A 20,901-nucleotide genomic window follows, 5' to 3' on the forward strand; every position below is an offset into this window, starting at 1 on the left:
CTGAACACTGAACATTCATAATGTGTTGTGCTGGTTGAAATGAATCCCCAAGTGGCTGACAACATTGTTAATCCGGGGTCATTTCACAATGTGATTTTACCCTTTGGTATTTGGTTTCCTTGGGAAGTTCCTTAATGTGTTCGTTTTCCCTTTCCATTATCAAAAGAAAATTAAAATGTCATTAAACATTACTATAACTCATATCAATAAAGCTCTAATTTTTATATTCACTATTAATGTTTCCAATAGAAAAGTTAGCGTAATTAAATTTCCATGCTATTTGAGCTTGACTTTTCTGCTCTCCCTGATCCTGAAATCCCCCTTGCATTTATCATAATGGGTAAACAGAATGAAAATAATAAAATGAGTTGCAAGAATTCGAGAACATGAAAACAGACTCATATGGTGATACATAAAAGTCGCAATTTTGACAATTTCACACCAACGAGTTTGAGTGGGAGAATGTTTTTCTCTATTATTCAGAATAATCGAAGCCATGTATACAGCCAATTACATAACTGAAAACAACTGAGAACTAGGAGCAGTAAAACACTGAAATAGAACTCAGTTATTGTCTTAAATAAAATCCTAACACAGAAAAGATATATTCCTAAAGAATAGGACCAGTAAAATAGAAAGAAGTTAAACAGAAAAAAAAAAAAAAAAGGAACAGAACTTCTTAGCATTAGTCTGCTGAGCTGGCAAGTAGTCATGCTGACGTGTACAAATAAGTACAGCTGCTAGTGATGAAGAGATTGGCATTCATGTTAGTTAACCCTGTTTCAAGCAGTTAGAATAAAAGCTTTGTTATACGTGTAAAAATAAAAATCCTCTTAAAATGAACTGTGAATCAGTGTTAACTGTCAGGTATGGGAAGGTTTGAATGAACTTGCACGAGAAGAGTTTCTTCTTTTCTTTATTTTAATAGTTAATATACATTTTTAAAATAAAAATAAATATTTATTATAAAATTATATATATTTATGAATGTTTAAAAAATTGATGTGTATGATTACTATGAATATATTACTTTATTTAATGTTAAATAACAAAAATTTTATTAAATAAAGCAAATTTTTAAAAAATATTTTTAAAGTGACTTGATCATCATTCTTTATTAATAATATTTTAAGTATATAAAAACATACAATGTATTATTTGAAGTTAAACATAAAATTTAAGAATTTATATAAAAAATAGTAGAAAAATAAAGATGATGTATTTAAACTAAATAATTTAGTTAAAAAGATATACATGTTAACTAATAAACTATGAAAAAAATATTATATATTTGTTATAAAATGAACATAAAATTATAAGAAAAGATAGAGAGAACAATATAGAGAGGAAGAGAAAATCTCAATTTCATTTCATACATACCCTCAATACAAATGAGACACTTATTTATAGGTCTAAATTTATAACCAAAGAATCACATCTCTTTGAATGAGAAATAAACGAAACGGTTACAAAATCATAAGTTATAAAGAATAAGGAAGAGTTATGAATATAGAGATTCACTCATATAATAATTCATAACACTCCTCTTTGAATGTCTATTATTTGAGAATATGTTTTATAACATCTAACTAGGAAAAATCCAATGAGATAAAAACCTAGTGAAAAGAAAAATATATTATTATTTAATACGCTATTACATTATGCCTCATTAAAAACCTTGTTAGAAAAACTCAATAAGAAAAAAATAGCTAAGGAAAAAAGAGTGCAAAGCGTATTTAATTCTCTCCCTCATGTGAACTATCATTTTTAAGACGGCGAAGTTCAATCTTATGAACTAATTGTTTAAAAGTTTTACTTGGAAATGACTTTGTAAAAATATCTGCTAGATTCTCACATGAACGAACTTGTTGAATATTTATATCACCATTCTTTTGAAGATTATGGGTAAAAAAAGAATTTTAAAAAAAAAACATACTTTGTTCTATTTCCTTTAATACACACTTCTTTCAATTGATTAATATATGCAACATTATCTTCATAGATAATTGTTGGGGTCATTTTTCCTCAAGATAAACCACAAGTTTCTTGCACATGTTGAATCATAGATCTCAACCAACCTATTATGTTGATTAGATGATGTAGCTATTATAGTTTATTTCATAAATTGCCATGAAATGGCTGTACCACCACATGTAAACAAATAACCTGTTTGTGATTTGCCATTATGTGTGTTAGACAAAAAACTTGTGTCTACATAACTAATCAACTCAAGTTTATTTGAGTAAAATAAACTCATATTCATTGTACCTTAAGGTAACGAAATATCTACATAATAGATGTGATTTATCTATATAAAATTGTTTTAATACTTTTGTGGCATAAGTTTCTTGATGCATAAAAATTCTATCATTTACATACTCAAGTTGTAATCCAAGACAAAACTTTGTCCTTCCAAGGTCTTTCATTTTAATTTTTTTTAAGCAATTTACTATTTTTGAAATCTCTTCAGGAGTTCCAATGATATTTAAATCATCAACATAAATAACAATTATTACAAATCCATTATATGATCTTTTTATAAAAATGCATGGACAAATAGGGTCTCTTTACATCCTTCCTTTAAAAAATATTCGTTAAAGCGATTATACCACATGCATCAAGATTATTTCAATCCATAAAGTGATTTATTCAACTTAATTGAATAACCTTCTTTAGAATTTGAATTGTATGCATCTGAAAAATTAAAACCTTCAGAGAGTTTCATATAAATGTCATTATCAAGTGAGCCATACAAATAAGCTGTAACAACACCCATTAATCGCAAATCAAGTCCTTCATTTACTGCTAAACTGACTAAGTATTGAAAAATATTTGCATCCATTACAGGTGAATATGTTTGTTCAAAATCAATACCATATCTTTGCAAAAACACTTAGGCAACAAGTCGTGCTTTACATCCAACTAGCTTTACATCTTCAGGTGTACGAACTATAAGTCTAAACGTTTGACATTTTGTAAGCGACTTTAATTCTGCCTCAATTGCAACTTTTCATTTTTTCCAGTCACTTCTTTGTCTACACTCGTTGACTGATTTTAGTTCATGATCCTCTATATCAGTTATCACATCCAATGTTAAATTAAATGAAAAATATCATCAACATTGACTTCATTTCGGTTCTATTGTATTCTATTCATGATATAATTTATTGAGATTTCTTTATTTTCATCATTTCCAGGTACTTGTGTTTTTTCGCAAAATAAAATATTGATTATGTCTCATGACTCTTATGGAATCTTTACATCCTCATTTTGTTTACCTTGATTTTTAGTTCCTTTTTTTTTTTCGAAGATTTTTATCTTTGAAACCAAAAGGTCTACCACGCTTTATACGTGATTCAAATTGATTTGAAGCATTAAATTGTCTAATCGGAACATTGATTTTGATTGGAGAATTAGCAGCTAACACATATGATTTAGTCACTGTTTTTGGGTTCCTAAACACATTTGGTAGTTGGTTGGCTAAACCTTGCAAATGAATTATCTTTTGAACTTTCAATTCACACTATTTTGTTCGAGGATCAAAATGAGATAAAGATAATTCATTCCAACTTATCTCCTTTTGCAAATGCTTACTTTCTCTCCCTAAAGTAGGAAAAAGTGATTCATTAAAATGACAATTAGCAAATCGAGCAATTAATAAATCCCCTGTCATTGGCTCAAGGTACTTTATTATAGATAAAGATTCATATCCAACATATGCAAATGCTTACTTTCTCTCCCTAAAGTAGGGAAAAGTGATTCATTAAAATGACAATTAGCAAATCGAGCAGTTAATAAATCCCGTATCATTGGCTCAAGGTACTTTATTATAGATAAAGGTTCATATCCAACATATATTCCCAACCTTTTTAGAGGATCCATCTTAGTGCATTGTGGTGGAGTAATAGGAACATACAGTGCACATCCATAAATTCTAATATGAGAAATATTTGGTTAGTGACCAGAAACTAATTGCAAAAGGGATAATGTATGATAGCTTGTTGGTCTGATGCAAATAAGTATTGCAGCATGTAAGACTGCATGTCTCCAAGTAAAAATTGGAAGTTTTGATCTCATTAGTAATGGTCTTGCAATTAATTTTAGACGCTTAATCAATGATTTAGCAAGTCCATTTTGAGTATGTATATGTGCTACAGGATGCTCAATATCAATCCCAATAGACATACAATAATCATTAAAAGCTTGAGATGTAAATTTACTAGCATTATCAAGGCGTATTTTCTTAATTGAATAATCAGGAAAATGAACTCTTAAACGAATTATTTATGCAAGTAATCTCACAAACGCCTAGTTGCAAGTTGACAATAAACAAACATGTGACCATCTTGTTAATGCATCAATTAAAATCATAAAATATCTAAATGATTCACATAATGGGTGTATTGGTTCACAAATATCACCCTGTATACGTTCCAAAAATATGATAGATTCATTTCTAATTTTAGCTGGTGATGGTTGACTAATCTATTTTTCTTGGGAACAAGCAACACATGAGAAATTATTAAATTGAAGAATCTGTTGGCTCTTCAATGAATGTCCATATGAATTTTTAATTATTTTTCGCATCATAATTGATCCAAGATAGCCTAACCGTTCATGCCAAATAAAAAAATTATCATAATTTGTAAACTTCTGGTTTATAATAATGTGTGTTTCAATTATATTTATATGTGTGTAGTATAAACTAGAAGAAAAAGGTTATTTTCTAACACATTTTTTATTTGAGATAATTTTTTTGATATACATGTATTTTTCTCTTCCTTCATTTGTTGTTTCAACACGGTATCTATTTTTACGGATATCTTTGAAACTTAATAAGTTTCAAAGACTTAGTGGAATATAATGCACTAACAATGTGTAATTTTGTTTCACCAGGCAACAATATATTAGCTCTATTGGAGCCTTCAATAATCTTTGTACTACCAGATATAGTACTCATATTAGTTTGTTGCATCACTAAATGAAAAAAATATTTTTTATTTTTGAGAATTGTGTGAGTTGTTGCACTGTCAACAAGACATAGTTGGTGACATCTATAAGAACATTCATTATTCGTTGTAAAAATAAATAATAAAAAACTAGATACTAAAAAAATGGCAAAATTTTATTATTATTATTATATTTATTTATTTACACTAACTATATTAAAATTTAATTTAGAAAAAAATATATCAATGAAAAAATAACTATAATACATGACAATTTATTTAATCATTACTATTTTTTTTGTTGAGAGAAAAAAAATACATTAAAATTAAATTAACATATAAGAAAAAACATAATAACTCAATAATAATAAAAATAATAATAAACTTATTTTGAACATATTTCCATTACCAATGAGATCACTAATGAGATGGTTAATTTTTTTTACCTTGATCAACAAAACGATTAGCAACATCTAAGTAAGTAACGTCTATATTATCATAAATAAAATCATTATCATCTTCACAAATAAAATTTGTCTCTATCTTTTTTTTCTTATTTTTAAGTAATTTTTTATAAAAATCAATAATATATTGGCATACGGTAAATACATAACTATTGACCTTTGCTTCCATAATGATAGCATATGTTTTTCATATTTTCACTACTTTGGGTACTTTTACCTTCTTAAATTTTCTCATCATTTTTTCACTTTTAGTGTGAAAATATATATTTCTGATTATAACAACAACCATGTCCATAATCATAACCATGACAGTAAGTTTTTGCATAGTTACAATAGTCAGGAGTTGTTACATTCACTTCTGAGAATGCAGCAATGTCAATTAGATGAGATTTATGATTTTTTTATCGAAACCTCATTATTTTGTTTAGCCATAAGGAAATAAGAAATTAATTTATAATATTTTTTAATCATCTTTGACAATATTGCTACTGCAGTAGCACATGTGTGAAAAGTTAAGAATGTTTATTCTAACATATCATCATCAGAAATCTTTTATCCACACAAATTTAGTTAAAATGAAATTACTGGTAAATGTTCTTATGAACACAAATTTATAAATACAATAATTAAAATAAATAAATAATGATATATTTCTGTAAGAAAATAAAATAAAATAAAATAATATCGTACCTTTATTCAATAATATTCTTTTCTTGCAAAGTGTGTATTAGAACTTGATGACTCATATTTTGTTCCCACATTTAGGGTCTTATTACATCATTTAGATATTTTTTCATTCTCTTATTTCTTCCATTAGTGTGTTTTTACATTTCTCACATTAATTAGGAACTTTTGTAAATACTCAATTTTTTTTAGTTTCATATTTTCCTTTTGACCTTTGTTCACTAATCTAGCCATAACTTTTTCTGTAGATATCCTTTTTTGCTAATTCTTTTTGCATTGGATTCCTTACTTCTGGAGCTTCAATTTAAACATATGGATCATGTTGTTTGAAGTTCAGACCTATTTTCTACAAATTTTAGAAGTTCATTCTTTTAGCTTGGCTTTTGTATTGATTTTGTTTTGCTTTTGTTTTTGCAGTTTTGTTGTATTTATTTTCGGCCCAGTCCTGGCCCATTTTTTTTTATTATTCATTTTGGACTGATATTTATAGAGGTCAAGGGCTGATTTGGAAGCACACTTAGTTTATTTTTTTGTTTTTCAGTTTTGTAAACTTTCTCACTTCCAAGAAATCTCTCATTTTTTTTTACCCATTCTCTTGCACCTTTTAGAATTTCATTGCATCTTGCTCTGCATTTTATGGTTGAAAGACATTTATAATTCTGCAATTTTGAGTTGTTTTCTTTCAGATTTTGCTTTCAATTGTGTTACCAAGTTCCAAATTGCACTTGCTCGACCAAGAATTGGAAGATCAATTGATTGCTTTGAGTTTATTTTTTGACCTTACATTTTGCGATTGCATGGGAAGTATAATTCGATTCAGTTGTGTCTCCTTTTCTTGATTGTATAATAAATAATTGATTAGTTGATTTGTTGTGCATAAGAGATTTAAGCAAATTCAGTATAATCAATTCACGTTTGTGTTTGCGTTTTGGATCTTGGATTGTGTTTTTCAGTTTTTATTCTCAATTTCTCATTCTCGATTTCTAGTCTCATTTTCAGTTTGATTGTAATTGATTTTACTTGCATCACAATTTACATTTTATTGTTAATTTGATTTGCATTTGTTGTTCACGATTTAATTTTCTGCAATTTTTGTTTGAATTAATCACAAAACTTCCCCCCAAACATACAACCTTTTTTGCATAATTGATATTGAAACAATGTGCATTTGCATCCTTGTGAGAAATGATCTAGGTTGCTTCCTAACTTGCATGTTTGTTTGAGTAATCTAGCTTAGTTTTGATACTATTACGACGTGGATGTCAGAGCCTTATGCTGATAACATGTTATAAAATAAACATAAAATTATAAGAAAAGATAGAGAGAACAATATAGAGAGGAAGAGAAATCTCAATTTCATTTCACACATACCCTTAATACAAGTGAGACACTTATTTATAGGTCTAAATCTATAATCGAAGATTGCATCTCTTTGAATAAGAAATAAACGAAACGATTACAAAATCGTAAGTTACAAAGAACAAGGAGAAGTTATGAATATAGACATTCACTCATATAATAATTTATAACATATATATATATATATTTTTTTTTTTTATTTTTTTTGGTTTTTCATCACCTAGATATAATGGATGAGTCTACCATTAAAGATTTTTTGCATACATAAATTTATATTATATTTATATTTATGAAGGAGATATTGTTATATTAAAATAAAGATAAATTTACATTTTAAAAAAATAATCGTAACATAACTGAACTGTTTAAGTTATTTATTTTTTTGAGTGACGTGACATTTACTCTTTTTTTTTCTAAAAAGGGGGCTAAAAGCCCAGCAAAACAAAACTAGAGTCTAACAACCTAGGAGCCAGAGGCATCCATACAAAGAAAAGGCAATAAAAGAGAGGGAGGTTGATCTAACCAAATATAAGGACTACAACACTCAGCTTAAAATTTTGCAAGTCAATCCACACATTGATTGGCTTTTCTACAGATAAAGTTAAATCTAATAAAATTAATTTGTCTTAACAAAGATCTAATATCAGAGATTAGAGGAAATAAATAGTGTGTCTTGAAAGAAACTTGCAAAATAAGCTGAAGAGCATCCTTAGACTCTCCTTCGAACCAAATATACTGAATATCCTTCTTAATGACCAGGGTAACTCCCCAAAAAATAGCCCACAATTTAGCAACTTAGGGAGTGCAAGGGGAGATACTGCCATGAAAACTAGCAATGAAGGACCCTCTCTCATCTTGAATTAGACCTCTAAAGCCACTCATCCCTTTTTCTGCATAAATCGAGCCATCCACATTAATCTTCAAATGACTATGACTAGGAGGAACCCACCTGACCCTAGCTTGCTACAACACAGAACCAGAAATAGAATTAGTGTTATTATTATACCAACAGTGGAAATAGTTAAACTCCCAAATAATTCTTTGCTCCATCTGATTAGGAGGAACAGAGAAATTATAGAAAATAAAAGAATTTTTATCCTTCTAAATATGCCAAGTTACAAAACCAAACAGCCTATTCCAATCAGGAAATTTATTATAATACCTATTGGATAAATGCTCACCCATTGATCTAACTTATTATAATACCTATTGGATAAATGCTCACCCATTGATCTAACCTGCAGCTAAAGAAAACGGCTAAATATCTAGAAAAATAAAATGACTCCAAGCCTGTCTAGCATAAAAATAGTTTAAAAAAAAGTGAGCAATGGACTCAAAGGTCTTACCACACCTAGGACAATCAGCTGAATTAGCCATATTTCTAGTAAATTTCTCTAAATTTGTCAACAATTTACTATGCCCTAATTTCCACAAAAGTAGATTGATTTTTGGTGAACCTTTCCACTTCTAAATCATATAAAAAAACATTATTACAACAAGTATGATTCAAAAGGGGATCCAACAGTAGGGAATAAGCAGAATTAAAGGAGAAATTGCCATTATTATGTAAATTCCAGAAGAACAAATCATGACCCCCAGACCTAGAAGGAGGATTTATCCCACTGCCAAACACCCTGGGATGCGAAAAGAGCTGTAGGAGCACATAAATCAGTTTCTAGAATAGGAGAAATAGATTGCTCAGATAGAGATTGGTGATTGGGAAGCCAGATATCAGTCCAAAATTTAATGGTGAAGTCAACCCTAAGAGTCCATCCCAGCCCCTTTGAAAAAATAAGCCAAACAAAGGCCAACTCTCTTCATAGATGGAACACCTTTTGGAGGGAACTAATATGAGGATTATGCTCCAAAACAAACCTATATTTACTACTTATAACCTGGGCCTAAAGGTCATTAGGAGAGTTAATTAACCTTCAGCAGAGCTTTAATAAGTAAGCTTTATTAGGGAGTCTAATATCCTTGAAGCCTAGACCACCAAGACTCTTAGGTTTACAGATCTTATTCCAACTAATCAAATGACAGCTCCTTTTACCCAGAGACCCCCATATGAAATTCCTACAAATACTATTGATTTCCTCACAAACTGAAACAGGGAGAACCAAGGCTTACATTATATAGTTTGGAACACTCATAAGGCAGGATTGGGCCAAGGAGACCTTTCCTGCCATGGACAGAGACTTAACTTTCCAAGAAGCAAGTTATTTTTCATATTTTATCAATGAGATGGGAGAAGTCTGTCCTACAGGTTTACAGGATTGGCATCCCTGTCAGCCATCATAAATCCCAAACTGAACCTAAGACTTGATTCTAAGCTTATCACGAATAGTATTAGAGAGAATAGGATCTATGTTTTTAGAGAAAAAGATAGAAGATTTATTAAAATTAATATTGAGTTCAAAAGCAGAGCAAAAAGAAGTTAGGACCTGTTGAATGCTCTCAGCCTGTTGGATGTCTGCTTTTGCAATAAGAATGATATAATCAACAAAAAATAAATGGGATAACCTAGGACCTGATCCACTAAAGGAAAAGAGGGTCCAATCTTTATTAATGACTTTATCTTGAATTAGATAGGCTGGCCTGTCGAGACATAAAACAAAAAAGTAAAGAGAAATAGGATCTTCCTGCCTGATTCCTCTGGAAGGTCTAAAAGAGTTAGTAGGTTTATTATTCCAGTTCAAATACACAGAAGAAGATGAAATACATTCATAAATGAGATTAGATAAAGAAGAGTCAAGACCAACCTTAAGGAGAATATCTAGAATGAAACTCCACCTAATCTTATCATAGGTTTTCTCTAAATTCAATTTCAATATCATAAAACCAGAACTGTGCTTAAGTTTATTAAAGGAGTGAAGGAGTTCTTGAAGGATAAGAGAATTGTCAATCCCTTGCCTACCTGGAACAAAACTACTTTGATTTTCAGAAATTAACAAAGACAAAGAATCTCTTAGTCTATTGGTTATGATTTTAGTAATGATTTTATAACTAACATTACAAAGAGAAATTAGTCTAAAATTAGATACATGTTTAGGGCAATCAGTTTTAGGAATAAGGGTTATAGTTGTACTATTAACGTCAACTATATGATGAGGATTATTAAAAATATACATAACAAAGTCAGAGATGAAAGGAGCAAGATAATGCCATTGGTTTTTAAAAAATAAAGCATGCAAACCATTAGGCCCTGAAGATTTAAAATTTCCTATACTAAACAAGCCATTTTTAATCTCTAAAATAGAAACAGGAGCATGAAATTTAACTCTATCCGTACCCTTAAGGAGGGGAAAAGAAGAGGTAATATCAAGATGAAAACCAGAGGGGTTAAGATCATGATACAAGTTCTGAAAATATTGGATGACCAAAGCTTCAAGTTTAGAAGGGTTATATTTCCACCTATTATTATCATCTTTTAAGGCTTCTATAATATTTTTGTGTCTACAAATTTGGGCTACTTTATGAAAAAAACTTAATATTTTTGTCTCCAAGATTGAGCCAATTAACTTTATGATAATGAAACCAGTAACATTCCTCTTGGTCTAGTATTAAAAGGTACTTCTTCCATAAGGAAACCATGAGGTTGGAAAGAAAAGGATTACTCCTAGCAGCTAGCTAGTGAGAATTACCTTAAATGCGGCTGAAAATACGATGTTTTCTTTTGAAAATGTTATCAAAAATATTTTAATTCCAATCAGAAATATTTTTCTTAAATCTACACACATTGTCCACCCAAAAATTAGATCTAATCCAAGCCTTTTTTACCTAAGAAGGAAAATTACTATAGGACAGCTAAGGAGCTAAAAACTTAAAAGTGTTATTATTCTTTACAGGGACAATCTTACTCCTGATTTTTAACCACAAACCCACGTGGTCAGACTTAAGAATAGAAATATAAATGACAGAACTATTATGAAACAATCATATTATTGAAAATATGTTACTCACTTATACTTTTAAGATATTTTAATAAAACTATAATTATAACTTGTTAATATATATCTCTTAAAAAATAAATAAGTTTATATTAATAAATTATATAATTAATTATTTTTTATTTAATTTTATATAGAAAGTAGATATTAGAGACGTACTCTAAAAAAAAAAAATTTAAGCAAAGGTCAAGACTTCTGATGTCTATCTTTCTTTAATTTTGTTATTAAAAAGTTAAGTTGACTTTCTATTTTTTCAAAAAGTATGTACAGGAAATCATATGTCTCGTATATGACGTCATAGGTCTCTAATACGCCTTACACTGCCTTGTAGTTGACTATTGTTCAGGAAAATTATAAAAATATTTTAATTCTTATAGTAAGCGTAAGTCCTAATTTTTCAAACACAACTTATATAAGTTGTATATTTCTTGTACAACTTACATAATTTTTAAAATATTAATATTTAATATCAATTTTGTTCATATCCAACTTTAAAATTAATTTAATGTATCTAAAATAGAAAAAATAAAATATATTTATCACTTTTTATTTTTCATATAAAAAATTAATAAAATTTAATAACTTTTAATTATCTAAAATTACTCTGAAACTTAATATTAACATTTTCTATTTACTATTAAGAAAAAGAAATTGTCATTGAACAGATGACTTTCTTTCCTCACTTCATATGCTACTCAAAATTCAATTCTATTATATTTGTAAAATGTGTGATAGAGAATTGCTCGTTTGAGCTTGTTTAAGTTACTTTATGGAGTTATTTTCTTAGGTTGAGCAGACATCAGTTAATTGCGATGGAATTATTTATTCCATAGAACATCTTAGGAAAACTAAATTTTTATTAACCTTGTATGAGTTCTAAGTCTACAGAAAAATTGTTTTCTATCTGGACAAGATTGAATGCTTTTGTAAATGTGGAGTTTCATCCACCCAAATGCATAGGGATCATACTGAGTCCGTATAAAGAGTATGGAGTAATGAGCAAAGAAAGAAACTAAGAAAGATTCTGTGCATAGTTGATACAGGAAGCGTTGACAGAGAACACTTAAATTAGTTGAAAGGTAATTTAATTATTTGACTAAGGAAGAAGGTGCCGAATTTGGCACCCAAAAACGTTTTTTATTCATTCATAAATGAAAATGCGCATCTTGTAAGATGTGTCAAGCATTGGCGGGTATGGTATGATGAAAAGCAAGAATTTGATACTGCAAAAAAATGAAGAAATGAATTAATATTTTAGTAGCCAGACAAAATGACATCCCTTTTTCAGATAAACTAGTGGGTATCCTTAAAGTTAAGCCACAATTGCAATTGATTCGTAAGAGGTGGTTGGTTACACTCTCTCCCTGTGGTACACACATGTATTTCTTTTTCTTCTTTTGAGAGAAACGGAGTTTACTCCGAACATGGGACATCATTCTAAGTCTGGCTCAACCAATAATGTTTTTGTACTAAAGAATATTCTAATTATGCACCAGCCAATGAAGTCTTGGCAGATATAAGTGATACTATGAGATAAGAGTCATTGGTATTTCAAAGGACAAGGGAACTTCCTTTTCATCACATAGCTTAGAACAACTTTCCCTTCTACACTCATGCCTCGCTGCAAATTGTTCTTATAATTAATCATGAATAGCTTATCCTTAACTTTTGCATATCTATGTACCTTCAAAGTTTACTAATACAATCATTTACTTTTGTGCAATTTTGGTGATAGATCTTATAATGCAAACGAGGACTATTAGATGTTAACAACGTCAATCACAGTCAGAATCATAAGCTCATATATGACAAACTAAAATCACGCTGCTCAAAATCTTTTTCGACTTTACTATTTTAAATGGTTGGTAGCATGAGACAAAGCCCTCCAAAGAGAATACCGTTTTGGAAAAGCACTTAATTTTTATTATTTTCTTATGTATCGTTTTCCTTTTCACTAAGATTTTGTAATAAATTGATAGAACAACATGAATGATTGTTTTTGTCATTTTTCATCCAAACTAGTACCACAATCCAATAATAGAAGCTATTCCGATCAATAATGAACTTTACATTCAGCGCATAAAAATATTGGGTTAGGGTTTATTCCAATCCAATAATGGCAAAGCTAAACATTACTTTAATAATTAATCAGCAATATAAGAAAGACATTAGCAATGAGAGTTTGATACGAGACAATGGGTTTATATCTTGGAACTCTCAAGAATCACGTGATTCTCACGCATGGAGATGTGTTCCCTGATATAAGGAGATGGTATGCAATTTTATACCTTCCTTTAGTTTCAACTACTTTTAAGTTTGTGCTTCGTTTGTTAATAATCCATTTATTCAGTATTGATAAGTCACTTTCACATGAATCTAATTCCACTTCTCAGTTGGTAGACTGCAGTTCTGTGCACGTAGTTGAAGATTGTTATAGTGCTAACGGTGTGGAAAAAAGGAGTGGCGTACACTGTACCGTATACTTGTGTATAATACTCTTGGCATCATAACATGTACCTGATCGGTGATGAGTGAGAGAGATCTCATTGATATAGCAAAAAGTTACTTTTTTTTTCGTAAAAAGAAATATAGTGGAAAGTTTAAGAATTTAGGCAAAGCACGCAATTGAAGAATAGGACCCATTGATGGTTAAAAATTGCGTATCTAACATGAATCAAAGTTATGTGAATAATGGGTCGTTGGGCCTGAATCTGGTTAAGGGTGCAAAACACATCATTGTCTAAGCAACATTATTTTTAAGGAATATGACCACATAATGATTGCTCTCTAATTTTTATTTGGTATAGAATTATATCGGAAAAAAAATAAAGTCAAAACGAGGGAAGCAAAACAAATTGTTAAACTTGACTCTAGTTAAATAATTGCAATATGGAGGGCACATTGCTACTGCTTTTATAGTTGATAAATTCTGTCCATCCAGTTTGTATTACACATCGTTAGGTTTAAGTCCCGCAGCAATCACTATCACTGGGTACTTGTTTGTCTCCTCCACTGACTTGATGACATAAATAAAAGCTCCCCATACTATCACTCATACAATTAACCAATAAAATTGTTGCTTGCTACTATTTCATGATTTCGGTTATATACCACTTCATCTTAAACTTTCGCTTTTGCAATGCTGTCTTTAGCCAGTGCTTTAAGGGTGATTGGTGAACAATAACAAGCCACCAATATGTGAAAAAAAATAATAAAGCCTGGAATAACGGCTACTGATAAATCAACATGACATATATTAAGCTAGGGATGATTAACCTCTACTGTATAAATTCTCTGAAACAGTATCAAATTCTGCTGAGGTAAACTGAACAACAATTAACCAAGTGACACGCTTCAAGGGCCCATTTTCTTTTGCCAAAGGCCACGCTTGACAAGCCCTTTGTCTCTGCTCCTCTCCATGACTCCATTGACCACTTTCACTACGGGTGAACACAACCATTGGTTGGTGGCATATTATTATTATTATTGATTTACATTACTTTTTACTTGATCTAAAGATCTTTTGCAACTTGTGGATAACCCAGATGCAAGACAAGGCTTATATTAAAAAGGATCATTATCATGAATATCAAGCATCCAATTTATGTTAATCGGGTGTCGAGTACTAGAGATTGCAAGACAGCTTACCCATGTGTGACCGTATGACCAAATGGTATATCTAATATCACCCATTCGTTGGTGTCCCCACAGAGCATAATTTTTCTTATTCATACATTAAGCATATTGATTCCATGTCCAAGTCCATCAATCAAATGCGTGCCTATGTGTATATATACGTATGAGTAGCCAGCAAAGCTGTCAACTAGTCCCAAACTAGCTCAAGCATAAGTAGAACTTCAACTATTTGTATCAATCACTTGTTTCACAAGTTTTTTTCCACATATAATCCTCACCCCCGACACCCTCTTATTAACTCTATTCAAATACCAAACTTTAGCACGAATGCTAGGAAAGTGAAAAAAAGTGGCAGAAAATGGAAGCTGTGAAGTTGGTGACTAGTGATCCAAGTGAGAGAAGAGACACTTACCGAGTTGCTTACATAATTCATTTCTTGCTTGGTGCTGGCAACTTGCTTCCTTGGAATGCTTTGATCACAGCAGTTGATTACTTTGCTTACCTTTACCCAACCAAACACATAGAAAAGGTGTTCTCTGTGGCTTATATGATATCGTCTGTGATGGTGCTTCTTGTGATGATGAGTTGGGGAAGTTGGAGCAAAACAACATTGAGGTTGAGAATGAACTTGGGGTTCTCCATGTTTGTTATGTCTCTCATGGTAGCCCCAGTCATAGATTGGACCTCCAGCAACACAAAGCTAAAAGAGAGGCCCAGTGGCGCATATGGCATGACTGTTGCAGCAGTTGTGATATGTGGTTTAGCAGATGGATTAGTAGGTGGAAGCTTGATAGGATCAGCTGGGAAGCTTCCAAAACAGTATATGCAAGCCGTTTTTGCTGGAACCGCTTCCTCAGGTTCAATTTACTTTCCTCTTTCGTAGATTTTTTTTTTCTATATTTCTATTTTGAAATAATTCTCAGCAACACAACAATTCTGCTTAAGAACCAGATATCAGAAATAAGAAAGTTGTGAACAATACCATGATATCAGATATGCAAGCTTTTAAATTTTGGAGGAAAAAAAAAGAAAGATTCCACAGTCTAGTTTTCCTGGTTTTCAACTGGGAACTGTATTCTACCACAATATTTTATTTTTTCATTATTATTTATTATGTTTTGTGTCTACTTAGCATATTCTTTCAGCTATAATCTACAAAGTAATCCTATCCATTGGTAATTGGTAGGAGTGAAATTGGATGATATGACGAGATAAAGTGATGCCTTTGGTGGTCGCCTCTAGTTTTCAAATGTAATTGCTAAAGCCTTTTCTGCAGTAAAATTGAATCTCAGTAATCTATTAGAGTAAATTCAGTCATAACTTTGAAGTCCAGTGCTGTAAAAATTCGTGCTTATACAATTAATTGAATCTTTTCTGTGTGACAGGTATTCTAATTTCGATTCTAAGGATAATAACCAAGGCATCACTCCCACAAACTCCAAAGGGCCTTAAAATAAGTGCTCACTTGTACTTCATGGTTGCCACAATTTTCCTCCTATGTTGCATTATCTTTAGCAACTTGCAGCACAAGTTACCAGTCATGCAGCAGTATCATCAGAGGCTTCATCAGGAGAGCACCTTATGCACAGGGACAAAATTTTGGGCTGTGGCTGGAAAAATAAAGGGGCCAGCTTTTGGAATTTTCATAATCTATATAGTGACTCTGTCTATTTTTCCAGGATTTATTGCGGAAGATCTTGAATCTAAGCTTCTTAAGGATTGGTATCCTATTTTGCTGATAACAGTTTATAATTTGGCTGATCTGATAGGGAAATCATTAACTGCTTTCTATGTTCCACAATCTATCACAAGGGCAATATGGGCTGCCACAGCCAGGCTACTATTCTATCCACTTTTTGTAGTTTCTCTTCATGGGCCCAAGTGGCTGAAAACAGAACTACCCGTGGTGGTTCTGACATTTCTTCTTGGATTTTCCAATGGGTACCTCACCAGTGTCCTTATGATTCTAGCACCCAAGTCAGTGCCCTATTCAGAATCAGAGTTATCTGCTATAGTGATGACAGGGTTCCTTGGCTTTGGCTTGGTTGGTGGTTCAGTTCTTGGCTGGTTCTGGATCTTGTGATGGCATAGTTCCTCTGTGTAATAAAACGAGCGAAAGACAGTAGCATTCATTGTAAATCGTTAGCCAAGAAAGCCACAGCTCCGTTGCCCCAACTAGGTTGTTTCTTATTTGTTCTCAAGTGTTGTCAGCACCAGATCTTACCATGCCAGAATATGAGAAACGTGGATATTATTAGGAAACTTATAGGTCTGTTTGGTTTCAAAAAGTATTTTTAAAACGAGAACTGTAAGAATCTGCAAACTGAATGAAAAATTTTAAGGTCCGTTTGGTTTCAAAAAGCATTTTCTAGTTTCCCTTTTAATTATTAAATTACGACATTTTTTAAAATATCTATACCAAAACTAATAAAAACAGAAAAAATTATTTTTACTATTTTTAATAGAAATATTTAAAAACAAAAATAAAGTAATAATTTTATAATTAAAAAAAAATCAGACGACTTCTAAGTTCTGTGCTAATGGAAACACGATCTTTCCCCTTTCGGAGGAAGAAAGCCGTAAGAACAGAGTGTCATTATAACTATGTGAATGGAAACGGTGTTATGGGCATTCCAATCGTCCACATTAGAAAATTTGCAACTTCATTCTTCCCTCCTCGGGAAGATATGTAGCATTTTAAAGGCTGAATGGCAATAATTGGATCTATCGTGGCAGTTTGACAAATTAAAACACGAGCTAACAAATGCTCCCTTAACAAACATTTATTTGCAAACACACGATTCCACCGAATTTTGCTTTGTTTCTACGTTATGTCAGCAGCCTTAAAAATCAAAATCTGGCTACTATCTCTGCAAGAGTAAATAATATAATCCAAAAATGTGCAAGTAATGACATGATACATGCATGCCACGGGAAAGAGATTGGACGAATCAATCAAAAGTAATAAAAGGAAAAGAGAATGCCCCACATCTTTTATTCTCGTGTATTGCTACATGAATCTACATTGATGACGAGTTGGACAAAAACCATTACAACTATTTTCATCGACCAAAAATATTACAAGGAAAGGTTAAGGTAGTATAAACAAAAGTTAGAAAGTCATATGCAAGCCAGAAAACAGAGGACGCAACTTAAGAAGCAGCAGCGAGAGGAGGAGGTGGCAGCGGCGCAGATCCATGCAAGAAACTGGGAGATTTTTCGGAAGAATCTTCTTGCACTACATCATCTTCTTCGTCAGCGTCCCAAAGAAAATGAGCGTAGGATGCTAGAACATAACTACAACAACAAAACAATCGTTTTATTAATTCACAGGCTGAGTTAAACAACAATTACATGGTATCATTTACAATTTTTACTCATTCCGTCCCATTTACTGAACCATATGTTGCTCCTTTTCTATATCAGTGTTTTTGTTTGAACCTTTATTTCATAACCTATTTCAAGTAGTACTGAATTTTGGCATGAAAAATGTGTTAATTATTAGAAATGAATAAAATTATTTTTATTTAAAGATGACAGATGCTAACACGTGCCCATAAGAAACATAAAGTTTTATTGAAAAGTGTTATTAACGTACTTTCACCATGATTTTGGTCTTCAATAACTTTTTTCTATTTTTATTCCTTGACCAATACCTTCGGTCCCTTGTTAGCGAGATCCTCAATTTTATTTTATTTTATTTTGGCAGGCAAAAGCAAGATCCTTAAAAGAATTGAAGGCAAGAAATACTTAAAGATTTGTAGTATTCAATTCACGTAATCATTTCATTCCAAATTAGTAATTTTCTTCAATCACGTAATCGACGTTCAAATCCAAAAATACCATACATACATGAGAAATCTCAATTATCAACCCTAAGAGTCGATGTTTCTTACCAGTCATCTGGAGCGGCTTTAACTGCTTGATCAAAATATGTTTCAGCTCGAGAAGCATCCTTATGGCTCTCCCATAGCAACTCTGCATACATCGATAACACGTTCCCATCATTTGGATTCGCCAAAATCGCTCTACCACAATACTCTTCCGCTTTAACATAGTCCCCGCGAACCTGTCATCATCCCAAAACCAATTCAACATAAAATAAATAACACGAACATATTCTCATCCCTTTACACGGTTTAAGATTTGAAGATCCAGAAATGGAAACCTTCACGCACCTCTTTCAAGTACCTAGCGTAGTTGCTAAGAAAAAGAGGATTCCCGGGATTGGCTTCGATCATTGTCCGGTAATACAAGTCCGTGCTATCGTTCCCGGGATTCGAATCCCAATACCCCGAACCTCCACCATCACTGTTGTCCCATCCACCAGCGCCGCCGCCACCTCCACCTTCAACTAAGACACGCGCCGCCGCATCGTCCATGAGACCAACGCCATCTTCCCCCTCGTCCAACTCGGAGAAAGAAAAAAGCGCGGAACCAAACGATGCCGTTCTCGAACGAAAACCGACCGCGCTGGCCACGCTCTCCTCGTCTTCTTCGAAGATGCGGCGGCTGAGAGGCTTCCGCTTGTGGCGCGCAGAGAGATCCGTCTCCGACAGCGCCCGCGTCATTCTGTTGGGCGAAGCGTCAATCGGCGAGAGAGAACTACTCGACGCGGAGAGCGTAACGGAGCGAGTTCTCGGGATCCGGTGAAGGATTTCGGGTTCATGAGGGGAATCCTTGGAATTGGAGTGAGGAATATATGAATTAAGAATCGGCGTGGAAGAGCTTCGGAGAAGCATTGTCGCTGTCGTTGTCATGGAGGAGATTGATACAGTTCTCTCTGAAACCCTAATCAGAGATGAGGAGAGAGGGGGAAGAGAACAGTCGCAGGATGGAGCACATGTTATTCTTAGAGCAGTGAGAAAGATGGGATGTAAGGATGAAACATTATAGAGAAGGTGGGAATTGATCCGACCTGTTGATTGCTCGTGAGTGGGACCACTTGATTCGGGCCCACACGTGAGGGTGTCACGTGACTCGGGGCCCGCTTTCGAGATTTGGACGCGTAGGATGGGGTTAAACGGTGGTTGTGTGGATGGAAGAGTGAAGATTTTTGAAGTGTGACTGCTGAGGCTACCACACCGTTGAAGTCGCCTTCACTCAGCCTTTCCATTTGGATGCTTCTTGTATTGCTTCAGCACCGCCTCTAGAGATTGTTATGGGTCCCGCCTCAAGCTGTTTCATGCCTCAGGACATTCTTGTCATTTCCTCCTTCCTAATAATTATAATATCATTGCATATATTTTCTTTTCTAAATTCATTTTTTCAGACTCCCCAAATCATGTTTAATTAAACTTGGTCTTTTTATAATAATGAACCATTAATAAAAGATGAATTACTACAACTTTGAATATTTTTAATCCAATTAAAGATGCTGTACAATTTGGAGAATTTTCACGTTATTTTTTGTAGGCTTGTTTATTTTATATTGAAAAAAAAAAGTTATACAATTCCTGAGTATAAATCTTTGCTCCAACCCAATGTATTTCAAAGCATAAAAAAATTAATTCCAAGAAATTGAGTTTAGAAGTTAAAACAAAAAGACCCAATATAATACCCCGCAGCCTTATTTTAATGAAATTGTTTATTTACGTGCCTATGTATCATTATATTAAAAATATATATTTTTAATATATTATTATTTTTACTTATATTTTTAATCGAATGAAAAATGTTTAGCATTTGCTGTCTATTTTTCTTCTTCTAAATAATAAAAATATTCTGTTTTTTTCTCTCTCTCATAATATCTCGGCATTAAAATAATGGTTTAGTGAATGAAACAACCCAAAAGTCTCAATCTACTTACTGTACTTGAAGATATAAAGAGAGGAGAGGGCTTAAAGCATCTATCGACTCTAA

The 20,901-nt window shown here is 32.2% G+C and overlaps 2 protein-coding genes across 3 annotated transcripts; one reads left to right on the plus strand and one right to left on the minus strand.

The window, feature by feature from the left end:
* Positions 1-15,178: 15,178 nt before the first annotated feature.
* LOC113847370 (equilibrative nucleotide transporter 8) lies at positions 15,179-17,393 on the plus strand. 2 transcript variants are annotated; one of them, XM_027476441.1, is made up of 3 exons: positions 15,179-15,896; positions 16,425-16,671; positions 16,804-17,334. In XM_027476441.1, exons 1-3 carry the CDS (start codon positions 15,398-15,400, stop codon positions 17,120-17,122), a joined length of 1,065 nt encoding a protein of 354 aa, XP_027332242.1. In that variant the 5' UTR covers positions 15,179-15,397; the 3' UTR covers positions 17,123-17,334. The 2 variants fall into 2 exon arrangements, with proteins under 2 accessions (XP_027332242.1, XP_027332241.1); XM_027476440.1 differs by having other exon boundaries at positions 16,425-17,393.
* Positions 17,394-18,006: 613 nt separating this feature from the next.
* Positions 18,007-19,898, minus strand: LOC113846831. Its single transcript, XM_027475509.1, has 3 exons — positions 19,218-19,898; positions 18,936-19,108; positions 18,007-18,336 (listed from the first exon to the last, which is right to left on the minus strand). Exons 1-3 carry the CDS (start codon positions 19,797-19,799, stop codon positions 18,192-18,194), a joined length of 900 nt encoding a protein of 299 aa, XP_027331310.1. The 5' UTR covers positions 19,800-19,898; the 3' UTR covers positions 18,007-18,191.
* Between the last annotated feature and the right edge of the window lie 1,003 nt (positions 19,899-20,901).

Source organism: Abrus precatorius, unplaced genomic scaffold, assembly GCF_003935025.1.
Source record: "Abrus precatorius isolate BTA unplaced genomic scaffold, Abrus_2018 Scaffold8, whole genome shotgun sequence".
Lineage (NCBI taxonomy): Eukaryota > Viridiplantae > Streptophyta > Magnoliopsida > Fabales > Fabaceae > Abrus > Abrus precatorius.